This window comes from Pecten maximus, unplaced genomic scaffold, assembly GCF_902652985.1.
Source record: "Pecten maximus unplaced genomic scaffold, xPecMax1.1, whole genome shotgun sequence".
Taxonomy (NCBI): Eukaryota; Metazoa; Mollusca; class Bivalvia; order Pectinida; family Pectinidae; genus Pecten; species Pecten maximus.
In genome coordinates this window covers 1-19,279 of record NW_022979336.1, presented here as the reverse complement: position 1 = coordinate 19,279, position 19,279 = coordinate 1, and the positions used below count along the sequence as shown (strand labels likewise).

General features: G+C 36.4%; 1 protein-coding gene across 1 annotated transcript; it reads right to left on the bottom strand.

Moving 5' to 3' along the window:
- Positions 1–162: 162 nt before the first annotated feature.
- On the bottom strand, positions 163–12,887 carry LOC117318496 (multidrug resistance-associated protein 1-like; the record flags this gene model as incomplete). The annotated part of the gene is made up of 15 exons (XM_033873474.1): positions 163–364; positions 849–1,016; positions 1,502–1,678; positions 3,716–3,842; positions 5,005–5,074; positions 5,572–5,656; positions 6,039–6,185; positions 6,416–6,553; positions 7,452–7,517; positions 7,706–7,960; positions 9,070–9,247; positions 10,846–11,070; positions 11,455–11,586; positions 11,858–11,919; positions 12,759–12,887. Coding segments are annotated over 15 exons (2,161 nt in total), but the record flags the coding sequence as incomplete, so codon positions are not given.
- Between the last annotated feature and the right edge of the window lie 6,392 nt (positions 12,888–19,279).

Genomic DNA, 19,279 nt, shown 5'->3' with positions numbered 1-19,279 from the left:
TTCCTTTATAGTGTATTACAGAGTGTATGATACTAGTTCTGTTCTTAGCAATTTCTGACAAGAAGAAAATGAATTTCTTTCGGTAAACTATCTCAGATGTGTAAAATTTAATTCTGTATCTTTTTTATTAACATTTAAGACATGAGATGAACGATGACCCACCTTCAATTTCCTCGAGATCTAACTCCACATCTTCATTGTCTAGTTCCTCAGTCAGATAGCTCTTAAGGAACTCTGCGAAGGCACCAGGATGGCTGATCAGTTCCTGGAATGATCCGACCTCGGAGATCTGACCGTTGACAAGGACCACAATGAGGTCCACTTTGGGCAGAAAGCCAATGCCATGTGTTACCAATACCCGTGTCTGGAAGATGTGATATAGAAGGGGCACATTTTTTAAGGTATGTTGAAAATTTAATTTGAAAGGGGTCAAACTTATTCTTTAGAAGTATTGGTGAGATTTTAATTTTACACAGTAGATAATAATAAATCTAAAATAATAATCATAATAATTTTTATTTTCTTAGCTATCTCAAATCATTCCCCAAATCCTTATCCCTGGTTATCAGGCCTTTAGCAACTAACATACGTCTTATTCAACTCCATGAGGAGCATACAGCTATTAGGTATTAACAGCTTCCACAGGAGATTACTTGAACTGCTATACCATATACTCTATTAGAACTGAGTCAAATGGAGCACAACAGAGCGAAATGTCTTGTTCAAGGATACAACACAGTGCTCGAGCTAGGATTTAACTAGCAATCCTTCCTTCACATAGTCTTGTGTCCTACAACTAGCCTACCCTGTCATGTGTGGCCTATACTGTATGTGAAATCTGTTCTCACCTTCTCCCTTAGAATTCCGTTTGGTCCAATCACCTCATCAAAGATGTGCTTGCCAACATGCGCGTCAACGGCACTGAGGGGATCGTCAAGGAGATAGATATCGGCATCTTGGTATACGGCACGTGCCAGACTGACTCGCTGCTTCTGTCCACCACTCAAGTTAATACCCTACCAAACAAATTTAAACTTTATTTCAGTACAAAAAAACTGCGTAAATTACACAGGTTTTTATGGTATCAATTAGCAGCTTTTTTATTATGCACAATGTAACTGATTTTATTTGTATGTACATGTATTTATTTTAATTAATTTAAAAATTTGTTCAAAACATGTTTTGTTAATTACATTAAAAAGAGTTTTGCTTCCAATTTAATATAAGCATGGAGACTAACGGTATACAATTTGTGATACATTTGTCACTGGATGGACCCAGACTGTGTCAAGTGACTAACTGTCTTATGTGACTTTTTTATGTTAGTCCCTTGGAAAGACGCATCGACTACATTAATTCTAAGCAATTAGAAACTTTTAAATCCATATTTATTTTTTTCAAAGATTTATATTAATATTTTTTATTCATATAGCAAAAAAAGAAGAAAAAAAAACTTCTGATAAATGATCTTCAATTCCTAGCTTGAATCTGGTATTATCACCTTTTCCCCTATTTCTGTCAGATCACCAGCAGGCAATATTTCTAGGTCTGTCTTCAAGGCACAAGCGTCCAAGATATTGGAATACTGTGTCTGATACTTGGTCTTGCCAAATAAAATGTTGTCCTGTACTGTTGCATTCTGGATCCAGGCTTGCTGGGCCACATAAGCTATGGAACCCTGGAATTAAAATCATTTTTTTAAGTTACAGAACTAAAGCAAAATATATACCTATTTTGAAAATCACATCAAAATAACTAAAGTTAACAGAGAAAATGGTAGCTAATTAATAAACTTGCTCGGCCTAAAGAGAAAGCAATCTTGTCAGACACCTTCTAAATTGGAAGCATTTTAGACATCAAACCAATAGTGATTGCATGGTACATGCACATACAAGTTGGTCTGTAATTTCATAATGACCAAAGAGGAAGTGTCACATGGCATCACACTAAATGAGAGACAAAATATAATCTATAGTCATGTAAAGTCTGTTAAACCAGCTGAAGAAAAACACTGTTTTACAGAGTGGTTGAACATGTGCAACAGAAAAACTGTTCAAATTTCCGGGCTTTATTTTGATAAACAGACTCTTACATCAATTTCATGAAAGCCAACCAAACTCTTACATGAGGGTTGAGATATCCCTGTCCACGAAACAGACCTATGTTTGAATATCTTTCTCACATATAAACCTTTTTCCAATCAGAGTAAAAAATCTAATTTGTCTACGAAAAATTTAAAAACTTCAAGATTGAGAACGGGGAATTTGCCATTCACAACAATTTTATGACAAAAACAATAAAAACGGAAACAATACAATGAAGTCATGTTAACATTTGATTATTATGACATCATACATGTGTCAGTTGTTTTTCCATACTCTGTGCATGACAGAACTATATCTCCCTAGCAGCAATGAGAGGTATGTGAGAAAAAAGAACTTAGACATTAGTAAATACTGACTTTGACATTAGTAAATACTGACTTTGACATTAGTAAATACTGACTTTGACATTAGTAAATACTGACTTTGACATTAGTAAATACTGACTTTGACATTAGTAAATACTGACTTTGACATTAGTAGATACTGACTTTGACATTAGTAAATACTGACTTTGACATTAGTAAATACTGACTTTGACATTAGTAAATACTGACTTTGACATTAGTAGAGACTGACTTTGACATTAGTAGATACTGACTTTGACATTAGTAAATACTGACTTTGACATTAGTAAATACTGACTTTGACATTAGTAGATACTGACTTTGACATTAGTAGAGACTGACTTTGACATTAGTAGATACTGACTTTGACATTAGTAAATACTGACTTTGACATTAGTAAATACTGACTTTGACATTAGTAAATACTGACTTTGACATTAGTAAATACTGACTTTGACATTAGTAAATACTGACTTTGACATTAGTAAATACTGACTTTGACATTAGTAAATACTGACTTTGACATTAGTAAATACTGACTTTAACATTAGTAAATACTGACTTTGACATTAGTAAATACTGACTTTGACATTAGTAAATACTGACTTTGACATTAGTAAATACTGACTTTGACATTAGTAAATACTGACTTTGACATTAGTAAATACTGACTTTAACATTAGTAAATACTGACTTTGATATTAGTAAACACTGACTTTGACATTAGTAAATACTGACTTTGACATTAGTAAACACTGACTTAGACATTAGTAGATACTGACTTTGACATTAGTAAACACTGACTTTGACATTAGTAAATACTGACTTTGACATTAGTAAATACTGACTTTGACATTAGTAGATACTGACTTTGACATTAGTAAACACTGACTTTGACATTAGTAAACACTGACTTTGACATTAGTAGATACTGACTTTGACATTAGTAGATACTGACTTTGACATTAGTAGATACTGACTTTGACATTAGTAAATACTGACTTTGACATTAGTAAACACTGACTTTGACATTAGTAGATACTGACTTTGACATTAGTAGATACTGACTTTGACATTAGTAGATACTGACTTTGACATTAGTAGATACTGACTTTGACATTAGTAGATACTGACTTTGACATTAGTAGATACTGACTTTGACATTAGTAGATACTGACTTTGACATTAGTAAATACTGACTTTGACATTAGTAAATACTGACTTTGACATTAGTAGATACTGACTTTGACATTAGTAGATACTGACTTTGACATTGGCTTTGCCCTTGAGTTTCTCCATTTCTCCAAGAATTGCGGACAGGATGGAGGACTTTCCTGAACCGACTGTCCCAACCACAGCAACCAGTGATCCTTCAGGTATTTCCATGTTAATTCTGGATAAAAAATGAAAACACATATATGTATTTAATTTGATAGATAACTTTCTGTATGATACGGATCCCAATATTCTTCATGCTAAATGACTTTTGACACAAGATTATGATGGGGGTGTGAAATGTGATGGTATGAGTATGTCATCATAGTCTTTGTGACTAGTGACATCACATTGTGAGTTTGGTTTGGTTTGGTTTATTTTGCTTAACGTCCTATTAACAGCTAAGGTCATTTAAGGACGGCCTCCCGTCCGTACGACATGTATGCATGTGGTGAGTGCGTATGTGTGTTTTGGGAGGCTGCGGTATGTTAGTGTTAAGTCTCCTTGTGATAGGCCAGAACTTTTGCCGATTTATAGTGCTATCTCACTGAAGCATACTGCCGAAGACACACAGCAGCACACCCCACCCGGTCACATTATACTGACAACGGGTGAACTAGTCGTCCCACTCCAAATATGCTGAGCGCTAAGCAGGAGTAGCAACTACCATTTTTAAAGACTCTGGTATGTCTCGGCTAGGGGACAGAACCCAAAACCTTCCTCACAGCGGCGACCGCTCAACTAAAGGCAAAAAGTGAGGCATTGTCAAGGGAGACATTAGGAAGAAGAAAGTTGTTAAGAAAGAAGAGAAAAGATAAGATCCCAAATTTAGTCGCCTCTTACGATCATGCAATGGGGGCAACAGGTACAATTCTTACGCCCTACCTACAGGGCAGTCACATTGTGAGACAACAGTATATAACGTGTAAACCATGTGACACTACACACATGTATGATGTGTGAAATGTGACAACATCCTGTATGCCGTGTGAAATGTGACACAACATTCTGTATGCTGTGTGAAATGTGACACAACATTCTGTATGATGTGTGAAATGAGACAACATTCTGTATGCTGTGTGAAATGTGACACAACATTCTGTATGGTGTGTGAAATGTGACACAACATTTTGTATGCTGTGTGAAATGTGACACAACATTCTGTATGTTGTGTGAAATGTGACATTAGAGCAGGTTTGACTGTACTAATTACTCTCTATTGAGGGTAGTATATACTTTACTTACTCTCTATTGAGGGTAGGATATACAAACTTACTCTCTATTGAGGGTAGTATATACTTTACTTACTCTCTATTGAGGGTAGTATATACTAAACTTACTCTCTAAGTGTAGGGGTTTCAGCCTCCTTTTCCCAGGTAAAGGTGCCTTTCTCTATGGTGATGGCATGTTCTGCAGAGGAAATAACATTTAATGTTCGCTGATGGTTTCACCTCGGGATTGGTCAGATAAACATTATATCAATCAAATAACTTGGATGTTTATACTGTATAAAACTGACATGAATTATAAAGTATTATGTTATGTTTGGTGTGATCAAATCCATTATACACTAATCACCATTATTGTTGACCAAACAACAGGCCCAATAGGCCTGTATCATTAGTTAAGTCAAGGCTTGGACAAACTTGTCAGGACTTTATCCTAGGTTGTTATTGGTCCAATGTCCTGATATACTAAACATTGAAGTTATTGGAAAAAAGTTCAAGTAAAAAAAATATGTGATTTTTTTTTATGATTATTTCAGATATTTCTTCACTGTAAGCAAAATGATACATTTTTCTATACGGTAAAGGTCAACCAACATGTTTCACTTTTAAACCAATATCAAAGGCATCAAGCTTATGTATCAGACTTTAATACACAGTCAGTGTAAAGTAACAACTTACTAGCAGAGGGGTCCTTTTCTATACTGAATATGTCTAGTTGTTCATTGTCTAAGAAGTGCTGCAATCTCTTTAAAGACACACTGACCTGGAAAATGTAATTCATATCTGATGTTAGATGTTAAGACTAATTATCAGGAACAAAAACAATGTGATTTTGCTTCAAATAAAGTTTGCTGGTTTGTCAATTATGAGAAAACGCCATTGAATAACATGTATTCACTGACAATGCTGGAGATGACCTTAACTTACCTGTACAGTGTAGGGAAATGACCTTGACTTACTTGTACAATACTGGAGATGACCTTGACTTATCTGTACAATAATAGAGATGACCTTGACTTACCTGTACAATAATAGAGATGACCTTGACTTACCTGTACAATAATAGAGATGACCTTGACTTACCTGTACAATACTGGAGATGACCTTGACTTACCTGTACAATAATAGAGATGACCTTGACTTACCTGTACAATACTGGAGATGACCTGAGGAAGCATAGATAGAGGGAAGCGCAGGATGTTGAAGAGAGACAGAGAAACGAAGGCTTTCTCTGCATCCAGGACATTGTTAGAATCCACCATCACATACACAGCAAAGGTCACCAAGGACACCTGCAAACATACGTTCTCTATTTAGATAAATGTTCTCTATACTCAAGCCAGTCGTCAAGGAAGACACCCACAGAGAACCATAGTGTCACTACAGGATGAGGAACTCACTGAAGAGAAAATGGCAGCCCCTACCCTACAATGACACTGATCCCTCAGAGGAACATCATCATAGATACACACTTAACAGAACAAGGTAGACCCCCAACAGCATATAATGGTAATTTACTTACCAGGAAAGGTGCTGTGGTCCAGGTGAATGACACTGCAGCATTTAGGTAGGCCATCCTCTTCAGGACCTGTAGCTCTTTGTTACGAATATCCAACACCTGTTTCTCAAACGATTTCTCCCAGGCATACAGCTTCAGCACCTATAGACAGGGTAACTAAAACTAGTTACATTGATATATGGTATATATCCTCAGGTAAATATATCCTCAGGTAAATATATCTGCAGGTAAATATATCCTCAGGTGAATATATCCTCAGGTGAATATATCAAAGTTGTAAATATCCTCAGGTAAATATATCAAAGTTGTAAATATCCTCAGGTAAATATATCAAAGTTGTAAATATCCTCAGGTAAATATATCAAAGTTGTAAATATCCTCAGGTAAATATATCAAAGTTGTAAATATCCTCAGGTAAATATATATTCAGGTAAATATATCCTCAGGATATATTTATCCTGAAAGAGAAAAGGTTCCCTCCCCTGTGGCATTTAAAACCGGATTAAGACATTTTCCAACATATTGTACAATATACACACAATACATTAGTGACTTTCAATACAAATTACAGTAGAGCCAAAAAAAAGAATTATACACCATCATATACAGCTGATTTGTCCCACTTGTACTTAAATTTAAACACTAAACCTTAACCTTTTAATAACATCGAGGGGTCTTACTGTGGGAGTAAATCAGAGAACCAGGGGAAAACCCACGTGGTCGGGCAGGTGACCCCATACCTTTTCACGTCTGAATGGGGAATCAAACCCAAGCCGCTTAGGTGAAAGGCAAGTGTATTACCATTGTGCCTCCCGATCAGGAGAACAATAGATCTTGTAACACAATATGTAATAACAATACTTTGGCATCCCTGTAATTACCGTTCTGTATAGTAATTATGGCAGTCCTGAGTTTCATGCCCAGCAGCTGAACACCCGACTGTAATGTCTTATCCTTGATAATCCAGTCACTATCTAATTCCTTTCATAAGTGGCTACATTTCAACACAGATTAATGAGACATTTTAAAATGTACTTACCTTGATGCCATTGAGGACTTCATTCATCAATTTGATTCTGGAGTCTTTCAATCTCATTTGTTTCATCTAAAAAAAAACAGCCAATGATTACAGTTTAAAGTTAAGAAAGATGCTGTTATTCTAAATTTGATTTATCATTAGTAATACAACATAAAAATCAATATCGAATGACAAGATGCATTTTTATATATATGCTGTTATACATAGTAGCAATCTTATAACAAAAATTCTTTTATTATTACGCCAAACATTACCTGAAGGTCTCGCGTCTTTTTGGCAATAACAGCATTGACTGGAATCATGATAATCATAACTCCCGTCCCAGCCAGTACGGACGGGCCAAGTGTCTGCCACAGGAAGTACAGGGATACTGCAATCTGGAAGGGGCCAGACCAAATCGTGTGGAAGTACGTCATCAGATCCATAAACCTCTGGGCATCTACAGACATCAGGTTTACGATTTCCCCGACTGTAGACGTACGACGAGCCGCATTGGATAACAGTAACATCTGACAAAAAACAGGTCAGAAACCAAATCACAATAAGGTTAATCACAAGAGAAATGTTTGTCAACATACGGCAATTCTAAAAGGGGATTTCGGAGGGATTTTGGAGCCAATACTCTTGACTGTATAACATTTATATTGGTTCTACGTACAATGTTTATCTCTGAAGTTTTTTCTTATTGTGATTTTGTTCTGCTTATAAATTCCAAAGCTGAACAGGCACAACTATAGACAAAGAAATTTGGGGAAAATTTAATAAGTTATTTCTACGAAATTATGTGGAAACAAATTGTCTGATTGCAAGATGGCTACCTGTCAGCAATTTTACTATTCCAATCAATCTCAAAACTTATTTTGCTTAACTAGAAAACACTAACATTTCATCTTGGAAAAAGACACAACTGTCGTGATACATTTCTCAAGAAATTGTGCAAACTCAAACTCTCAAAATAGATAGCTGCCTGTTTGCCATCTTGGTTTCAAATTAGTCTTTAAATGTAATATGTATAATTAGGCACTATGAGGAGCATACATGGAAAAGTTTTAGAATTTTTTCTTTGGTAATCACCCACAAGAATTTTCTGGTGATATGTAATAGTATTTGAACAGCAACTTGAACAGATAATATGAAGGACTAAAAAGAGCAGATGTTGATTCCATAATAAACCGAGAACAATAAAAAAAAAGTTAACTTTTTTTTTATTTTACAGCAATTGTGAAATATATAATTATATTAGAACACATTATATTAATCGAGCTTGTTGGCCGCAATGGTCTCCGGGTACTCCGGCTTTCCTCCACCTCCAAAACCTGGCACGTCCTTAAATGACCCTGACTGTTAATTGGACGTTAAACAAAAACAAACCAAACAAAATGGTTACAATGGAAGTACATGAGCGGTCTTGCTGTGGGAGAAAACTAAAGTACCAAGGGAAAACCCATACGGTTAGACAGATGACCTAATAATTGTTTATGTCCGATCGGTGAATCAAACCCCGGCTCAAGTGTGTTACTACTGTGCCACCCACCCAAGAGTGTGCCACCCACCCAAGAGAACAATAGATCTTATAACAACACAATACGTAACAATAGTTTTGGGCCCCTGTAGTTACCTTTCTGTAGACAATGGTAATTATGGCAGTCCTGAGTCTCATGCCCAGTAGCTGAGCAATGTGGAAGTACTGGTGGAGAATAAAGGACTGTACAAACGCCACGAGAAACATCAACACTGCATAGAGATAACCGCGCCACTGGTACTCTGTTTTATCTCGTGTAAACATGATCAGCAGTCTGAAATTTAAGCATTCATATCCTCAGTGCTATTGTAATCGTTTTCATTTTCAACTTTCAGCAGTTTTTGCTAATAAAAAGCTTTGTAATATTCACCTGAATACAGTTTGAATTCTCCAAACATTTTCAACTTTCAAACATTTTTTCCTAACTAGATAGATGTTCCATCAATGTGAGAACCAATACACCTTGTAAATCTCCACTGTAACAGTTAAGATTTTAACATTTTCGATTAAAAAGATTAAGATATATTGTAGATAAAATCTATATTGAAAATTATGATCTGATACATATTTCTGTGACAAAAGATATTTTTTAAAATATTCATAGCAAACAATTTGAATCATAAGAAAAAATCAGTTTCAGTATCAATACTACTGATTGTCGGGGATTTACCTCAGTCATTTATCGAACAACTTATCTGAGGATGAGTGGACTAACAAACAACTAACTTGAGGATGAGTGGACTAACAAACAACTAACTTGAGGACGAGTGGACTAACAAACAACTAACTTGAGGATGAGTGGACTAACAAACAACTTACTCGAGGATGAGTGGACTAACAAACCACTTACTTGAGGATGAGTGGACTAACAAACCACTTACTTGAGGATGAGTGGACTAACAAACAACTTACTTGAGGATGAGTGGACTAACAAACAACTTACTTGAGGATGAGTGGACTAACAAACAACTTTCTTGAGGATGAGTGGACTAACAAACAACTAACTTGAGGATGAGTGGACTAACAAACAACTTACTCGAGGATGAGTGGACTAACAAACCACTTACTTGAGGATGAGTGGACTAACAAACCACTTACTTGAGGATGAGTGGACTAACAAACAACTTACTTGAGGATGAGTGGACTAACAAACAACTTACTTGAGGATGATTGGACTAACAAACAACTTACTTGAGGATGAGTGGACTAACAAACAACTTACCTGAGGATGAGTGGACTAACAAACAACTTACTTGAGGATGAATGGACTAACAAACAACTTACTTGAGGATGAGTGACTTACAAACAACTTACTTGAGGATGAGTGGACTAACAAACAACTTCCTTGAGGATGAGTGGACTAATAAACAACTTTCTTGAGGATGAGTGGACTAACAAACAACTTACTTGAGGATGAGTGGACTAACAAACAACTTACTTGAGGATGAGTGGACTAATAAACAACTTTCTTGAGGATGAGTGGACTAACAAACAACTAACTTGAGGATGAGTGGACTAATAAACAACTTACTTGAGGATGAGTGGACTAACAAACAACTTACTTGAGGATAAGTGGACTAACAAACAACTTACTTGAGGATGAGTGGACTAATAAACAACTTACTTGAGAATGAGTGGACTAACAAACAACTTACTTGAGGATGAGTGGACTAACAAACAACTAACTTGAGGATAAGTGGACTAACAAACAACTTACTTGAGGATGAGTGGACTAACAAACAACTTACTTGAGGATGAGTGGACTAATAAACAACTTTCTTGAGGATGAGTGGACTAACAAACAACTTACTTGAGGATGAGTGGACTAACAAACAACTTACTTGAGGATGAGTGAATTAACAAACAACTTACTTGAGGATGAGTGGACTAACAAATTGCAGGATGTCGTAGATAAGTTTAAAGAGACCAGACAGAAGAAACATTGGCCAGAATGCTTTGATGAGGCAGATGAGTAGCTTGGCTTTGTAGGGAGGTTTTCCATCAGCGACATGAACCTCTGTGTAGGTTTCTCCCTGTCGTTGTCTTGTCTGTAACTCAATGCCATCTGTACTGGGAGTTTCTGCGTATCGATTTGAACTGAAATACATCAAATAATGTTGAAAGGTATGATAGAGATGTCCCAAACTTTGTTGACTATTGTTAACCATATATTTTTCTGGTTGTGAAATAATTTCATATCTGGCTTGATATCAATGAAACTAAACTCTTGAGAATGGATGTAAACACATACTTATATTTCAATAGAGCATTAAGGCTATGCTAAAAAAATCTAATCAATGGGAGGACTACAGATTTGTCAAACAAGAATAAAAAGTTATTTTATTCAAACTCTACAATGACAAGCCAGGATTTCTTTTATGTCCAACATGCATTGGATATATATTCTACTGGATTAGCGCTTACTAAATCTTGAAATATTCATCAACTTTAAATATCCTATCAAAGAGTTATTTAACAAACCTTTTCTCTTTCTCAATCTCCTGTTGCCAGTACTTGTCAAAGTGTGGAATAATACTGCTACACATATCCTCTTCATTCATGGCAAAAAGATCATTCCTATCCAACGCCCGCTTATACCCCTGTACCACAATACTGTAAAAACAGAGGAATGTCTACTACAAAAGGTCTAGCTTTATAGTGAATTAACTTTTTTACATTTGAGGAAACAAAAAAATAACACAGGAAATATCAGCATCAAAAAAAAGCAAAAATAATAAATAAGATCTTTAAGTTTTAATAGTCATGAAATAAAATTTCATCTCATTTGTGGAAATATGAGCATTCTTTAACTTGGTCGTTAATATTTATTAGATATTTTTTAAACATATGTTGACTTATCAGACAATTTTGCTCATTTGCATACCTTGAAAACCACCAAAAACTGATCCTTGATATAAAGGAGGAGTCTGCCTCAGGACATGGTTTCTACAACAAAATAATATGTCAGGGCTATAGCTAGGATAGGTTATAATCATTTCAGAATGTCCTGAAATCGTAACCATTAAAAATGCATTTGAAATTTCAAAACTTTATTAATCATATGAGATTGTTTAGTTTCCTTTTTGTTGTGTACAATCTCAAAAATTACTTAAAATATTACACATGTTTTTGGTATAAATCTGATTGGATAATATATCTAGTCTCTGTTAATTAGCTATAAATTTTTACTTCGTTTCAATAATGGACCAAAGGTAAATCTGTAACTTTAATCAGATTTATTTTTCAGAATTATCTTTCCTTTAAAGCTAAATGGTCAAGTAGAGTAAATTTCTACAGCTGATTTTAATAACTTTTAACTACTGAAAATGAAATTTTGTCTGTGAACATTTTGCCACAATAATAACACAATTTCTATACTGTTGGTAAATGAAATATTCACTGGAATTAAATTTTGCTATAATATATATTCACTATCATCAAACTATTTTTAATCAAAATTTAGCACAAAAATAAATACCAAGTAAATAACTATGTATATTATACACAATTGTTGTATAAGTTTTCAATGCAGAATTAAAGTTAACAAGGCATAATTGTGCGAATATTTATATCATACACACAAATGTGTACAAGTTTTCAGTGCAGACAGTTAACAAGGCGTGATTGTGTGAATTTGGTCGACTGGAACAACTGCTACATAACATCCTGGAGAAATTGTAAAAATGTATACAGCAGTCATACCACTATAACAGCACTGTGGTTATACCACTATAACAGCACTGCGGTTATACCACTATAACAGCACTGTGGTTATAAGTACTTACATCATGAACTACAGCGGTCGGTACAAATTCATTTTTTCTTCTGTCCACAAACCATGTTAGGATAAACTGTACAAGGATGAGCGCGAACACTATAAAGAATATGGCAAACCGATAGACATCGTCAATGCCCTGGAAATAAAAATGGAAAAACATGTGAACTTTATTTTGATTTACAACCATTGCAAAACAAGTTATATTAACTTAATTAATCACTCTTGTTGGCCCAGATGGAAGCCGAAGCAGGGTCTTTTTAAGGAATGAAACCAGAGTACCCAAAGAAAAAACATGTTGTCAGGCAGGTGACCCATACCTTTTTCACATCTGATAGGAAAATCGAACCCTGCCACCTAATGTGAAAGGCAAGTGTGTTACCACTGTGCCACCTGACCTCCAAGTGGAAAAATTTAAACAAGTCATGTTGGGAATTGTGAAGAATGGCTTTTCAAATCATGGTATTACATGGTAGAAAAATTGAAATATTAAAGCTTTGAATTTTGAATTCGACTTATTTATAATCCCTGGGCATTCATTTGAATAAATTTTGATAAGCAGTTTCAGGCTTATAAACAAGAGGCCCATGTGGCCTGTATCACTCACCTGGTTGGATTAGACCAAATGTCAAAATAATGTTCATATTGAATTTGTTTTATTTGTAAATCTCTAACAATGCTAAATATGGTTATAGTGTGGGAATCCGAACTGCTTTAAAGATTAATGAAGTCCAGACTCTCTAAAGGTCTGAAAGACCTCAAGAATTGTTTTTAGAACATGCATGCATTAATCACTTTATAACTAGTAGCGATTTAAAGGAATTACCTCTATTTCCCCTATTGGGCCCCACCCTTTTGGCCCCTCGGAGGGTCAAAGTCACCATTTATGCAAAATCTGTTCCCCTTCCCCCAAGGATGTTCCTGACCAAATTGGGTTCAAATCCATTCATAACTTTATGACAAGTAGCGATTTGAAGGAATTACCTCTATTTCCCCTATTGGGCCCCGCCCCTTTGGCCCCTTTGGGGTCAGAGCCACCATTTATGCCAAATCTGTTCCCCTTCGAATTCCCCCAAGGATGTTCCTGACCAAATTGGGTTCAAATCCATTCATAACTTTATGACAAGTAGCGATTTGAAGGAATTACCTCTATTTCCCCTATTGGGCCCCGCCCTTTTGGCCCCTTTGGGGTCAGAGCCACCATTTATGCAAAATCTGTTCCCCTTCCCCCAAGGATGTCTCTGACCAAATTGGATTAAAATCCATTCATAACTTTATGACCAGTAGCGATTTAAATGAATTACCTCTATTTCCCCTATTGGGCCCGCCCCTTTGGCCCCTTTAAGGTCAGAGCCACCATTTATGCAAAATCTGTTCCCCTTCCCCCAAGGATGTTTCTGACCAAATTGAGTTCAAATCCTTTCATAACTTAATGACTAGTAGCGATTTAAAGGAATTACCTCTATTTCCCCTATTGGGCCCCGCCCCTTTTGCCCCTCGGGGGTCAGAGTCACCATTTATGCAAAATTTGTTCCCCTTCCCCGTCGGATGTCTCTGACCAAATTGGGTTCAAGTCCATTCATAACTTTATGACAAGCAGCGATTTAAAGGAATTACCTCTATTTCCCCTATTGGGCCCCGCCCCTTTGGCTCCTCGGGGGTCAGAGCCACCATTTATGCAAAACCTGTTCCCCTTCCCTCAAGGATGTCTCTGACCAAGTTGGGTTCAAATCCATTGATAACTTTATGACAAGTAGCGATTTAAAGGAATTACCTCTTTATCCCCTATTGGGCCCCGCCCCTTTGGCCCCTCGAAGGTCAGAGTCACCATTTATGCAAAATCTGTTCCCCTTCTGCCAAGGATGTCTCTGACCAAGTTGGGTTCAAATCCATTCATAACTTTATGACTAGTAGCGATTTAAAGGAATTACCTCTATTTCCCCTATTGGGGCCCCGTCCCTTTGGTCCCTCAGGGGTCAGAGCCACCATTTATGCAAAATCTGTCCCCCTTCCCCCAAGGATGTTTCTGACCAATTTGGGTTCAAATCCATTCATAACTTTATGACTAGTAGCGATTTAAAGGAAATACCTCTATTTCCCCTATTGGGCCCCGCCCCTTTGGCCCCTCGGGGGTCAGAGTCACCATTTATGCAAAATCTGTTCCCCTTCTGCCAAGGATGTTTCTGGCCAAATTTGGTCATAATTCAATAAGAACTTCTTGACTAGTAGCGATTTAAAGGAATTACCTCTATTTCCCCTTTTGGGCCCCGCCCCTTTGGCCCCTCGGGGGTCAGAGTCACCATTTACGCAAAATCTGTTCCCCTTCTGCCAAGGATGTTTCTTGCCAAATTTGGTTAAAATCCAATAAGAACTTCTTGACTAGTAGCGATTTAAAGGAATTACCTCTATTTCCCCTATTGGGCCCCGACCCTTTGGCCCCTTTAAGGTCAGTCACCATTTATGCAAAATCTGTTTCCCTTCCTCCAAGGATGTTTCTGACCAAATTGGGTTCAAGTCCATTCATAACTTTATGACTAGTAGCGATTTAAAGGAATTACCTCTTTTTCCCCTATTGGGCCCTGCCCCTTTGGCCCCTCGGGAGACAGAGTCACCATTTATGCAAAATTTGTTCCCCTTCTGCCAAGGATCTTTCTGGCCAAATTTGGTCAAAATCCAATTAGAACTTCTTGACTAGTAGCGATTTGAAGTTAATGTTGACGGACGACTGACGGACGACGGACGACGGACGCTGCGCCATGACATAAGCTCACCGGACCTTCGGTCCAGGTGAGCTAAAAACATGCCAACATAATAATTATCAGTGAAACGAAAAGATCTGACTTGCAAAATAAAAACAATCCAAAAGTCCAAACAAAAAATTTGTCTTTTATTGTTTCAAGAAATGTTTAATCTATATGGGTATTTTAAGAAAGTGTGAACTACCAAAATAATGAAAAAATGCTCATACAAAAATATTTTTGAAAAACTTTACGTTCGTAGATCAATATCTGTAATACTTTACACACAGAATATCCCACACTTTTACCACTAGAAGGGTTACACTTTTAATAAGGTCATGATTTTTCTGTCCATGCTCCTGTTTAAGCATTATATATACTTTTTGCTCTGTGCTTCTTCTCATAACTTGGCTTCTGAAAGGTTTTTTTTCTTCTTCGTTAATGTTCATTTTTTTCTTATATAATATGTATTTTATGATATGTATATGTATATATATGAAGTAGAAATAATGAAATCAACAAGGCACAATGCACAACGTCCTTTAAAATTTTCATATATATATATATATATATATACAGATAAGTAATTTAACGGTACATTAGATCTGATTCACTGTAAGTATGACACACATGACTTAGAATACCTGTACTATCTATATATAGATCTATTTTCTAATTGAGATACATTTATATGTACTACACTAGAATTGCCTTTGCTGTATAACTTGCATACCAAATGAGGCAGTGAGTATAGGCTTAAACATACAAATATCACTGGTATTTATTACTGAATCCGTCTGAACTGGTACACTAGGGATTAGAAAAGTGGAAATTCGCTCGCCAAAGTGGAAATTCCTACCACTTTTGGCTTAACCTACCAGAGGTTTTTAGTAGTTTCCACTTGATTTTTTATATTTCCGCAAAATGTTTCCTATTACCACTGCTTTAATAGTCTTTCCACGGATGTATCATTCTTACCACTAGCTGTTTATTCTTTCCAGTACAATTTAGTAATTACCACTAATTATATATAATTTGGTTTAATTGGTAAAAGTAGACCGCTAGTAACTATAAATCGTTCATCTGTTTCAGAATACTTGCCGATGGCCTCGTCACGGCTGAGCGCGTTCACCTGTGTGTCAAACGTGCCCCGTGACGATGGCAAGTAAAGGCTTCATACAGTGAACGCGCTGTAAGTTTAGTTGAACCATAGCTCTTGACGACCATGGAATTATTAAATGTATATGAACCAACTGATTTATGGTTGTTTTGTTTTCATTTCCATCCACTATTTTTACAGTTGAAATCAAAATCCTTTGATGTACAGCCGGGGACGTCGTCCCCGATTCAGCGCTGCGTTTGCTGTGGGTACATATCGGTAGGTATCTAGATGTGCTGCTAAGTGAATTAAAATCACCTTGTAAAACCATATGACTATCTTCTGAGAGATGTATTTACCTGAATTATTAAAATGTCACACACAAAGTTGTATTACGGTGTTTGTTTTCACTTCCAACGGAGAGATCTCGACATATGTGTCTGTGTATTGATAGCAGATCGAGAGCACCAAAACTGTTACGTAGGTGTGACACGTGAATCTCGGCCGAGTTGTGTGCGCTAGACTTTATATTTTGCTGAAACTGTAATAGATTCTACTGGATTATTCGATTTTAAACGACAATACAGTGTAGATATGTTTTTACCGTTTTGCATGACTTCTGCATGTACGGACTATCCGCGTTGTCTTTGATGACCTTTCACCTTCAATAGACGGCGCTGTGTTTAATAAGTTCAGGAAGTCTACACAACGGTCACGTTTATAAGGCAAGATTTTGTTTTTTGATATTTGTAGATTACAGCAATTCGACTGCTAGGCCTCCAACCACGGACTTGGTATTTAGTCCTTGAAAAATACGGCCAGCGACAGCGAGGATGGGATATCTTACGATATTTGTTCTCAATTCATTTCAGAAGGATCGTCAAACCAGAGACCTGTTATTACACGTGATTAACTGATATATGCACGTCGATGGTCAAATAAGTGAAAACAATAGTTTGTCTTCATTACATCTATGTGTTAAGTCATTTCGTAGATCATATGGGTGTCGGACCTAAAGTGTATATAGGTCCTATATCACATGTGATGATTTTGGTAAAAGTAGGCGTCTGAAAGTTTACCCGCGGCGACTCGATTTTCAAGATGGGTTATAAGTTATTATCGAGAAAGTTTTTTGTTTTAATAACAAAACGATTATTGTTTTTGTTTGTTCTCTTTTAGCGTTTTAACTATGTAAAAAGCGGAATACATTCCTCATTCACTCATTAAATATTTGAAATAAATTGTGTATCAAATCATGTATAGTCGGTTTTTAGCAAGTTTTCTCCAGAAGTATTCTATATCTATGTCCCTGGTATAACCCTGCTATAGTCCTATTACACACGTATCTTGCTCGGTCGGGTACGGACTCGTCTTATAAAAGTGTCAGCTGTCAATCAAGTTAACTGATAAACGTGTGATAGTCCGTTATGAACCAAGATTCGTAAGTCTACCAAATTAACTATTACGGTGGGTTGACAGACATATTTTCAAAGATAGTATTATTGCAATCTTTTTACATGTGACAAAATAATTTGATTGTTGAAATTTGGATTCACCGAAGTAACCAAGTGACCATAAACTCGTCAAAAAATAAAAACACGATTTAAATCACATTACAGTGGACCCGCGATAATCCGGACGCCGATAGTCCGGAAAACTCACAGCGCGGACGGAAATGCACGGGAACGGATTTCCGTAACGTTATTTGTACTCACCAGTGGAAAGGGAACGTACTTTTCATTAGTAAATTTCCCTCAATAATCCGGACGATTTTTTCACCACGAGGAGAAAAAAATGTCGGGCCAAGTCACCCGTGTCGACAGCTGTACAAACTATCGCTTGACACTGTGCGTAGTCATAGCGACCGCTGCCAGGTCATAGCCCCGGGTGTTTACCTGTGTTACAATGTGTAGCTTTTGTTTTTATAACGGTACATTGCTTTTTCTCTACGACCTAAATGTTACAGAATTTATGCACAATCATACATTACGTGATACGATAATTGATTAATCTCAAATACATGTAATAAATTTATGATCGGAAATTAAACACGGATATCGGCTTTGTAACACCGTTACGTGAAACGACGACTCATTGAAAGATGCATGTTATTAATTACATACAAATTTACGTATTAAGCAGTGATCACAAGAACTGGGTTGATTACACACAAATTAGTCAAAATTCGTCTGATACTTAACTAAGCGTCACATTGTTAAGTGAATACGGGTTTAATAATTATCGGACATACCTAGGAAATCAGATATCCCAACACATGCATTCTGTTGTCCACGTTATATTGCAAGGTTCCCGCCATTAAAAAATAGTCGGCTGCTTTAGTGGATTTCATTTTTTTTTAATTTTTTTTTCTAATTTTCAAAATGCATCGTCTTAAATTTTATCATTGGTTTAAAAATGATCTCTCCATTGGATTTAATGTACAGTACCAGCAGAGACCTATATACTAAATATATAGGTCCCTGGTACCAGGGTATACATAAACGACCTATTATAATTAACGCAACGGAACTTTTCTAGTAATTTCATGATGTTATTACTTACCATTATAGGGTACAAAAAAAATGGCGACGTCAGTCATTTTCATCATCCCACGAAAGATAACAATGAGTTCTTACCTTTCTGTTTTCACAAGATGTCTGGTAGCGACTTGTGGGCAGATAGGTCTACGAAATT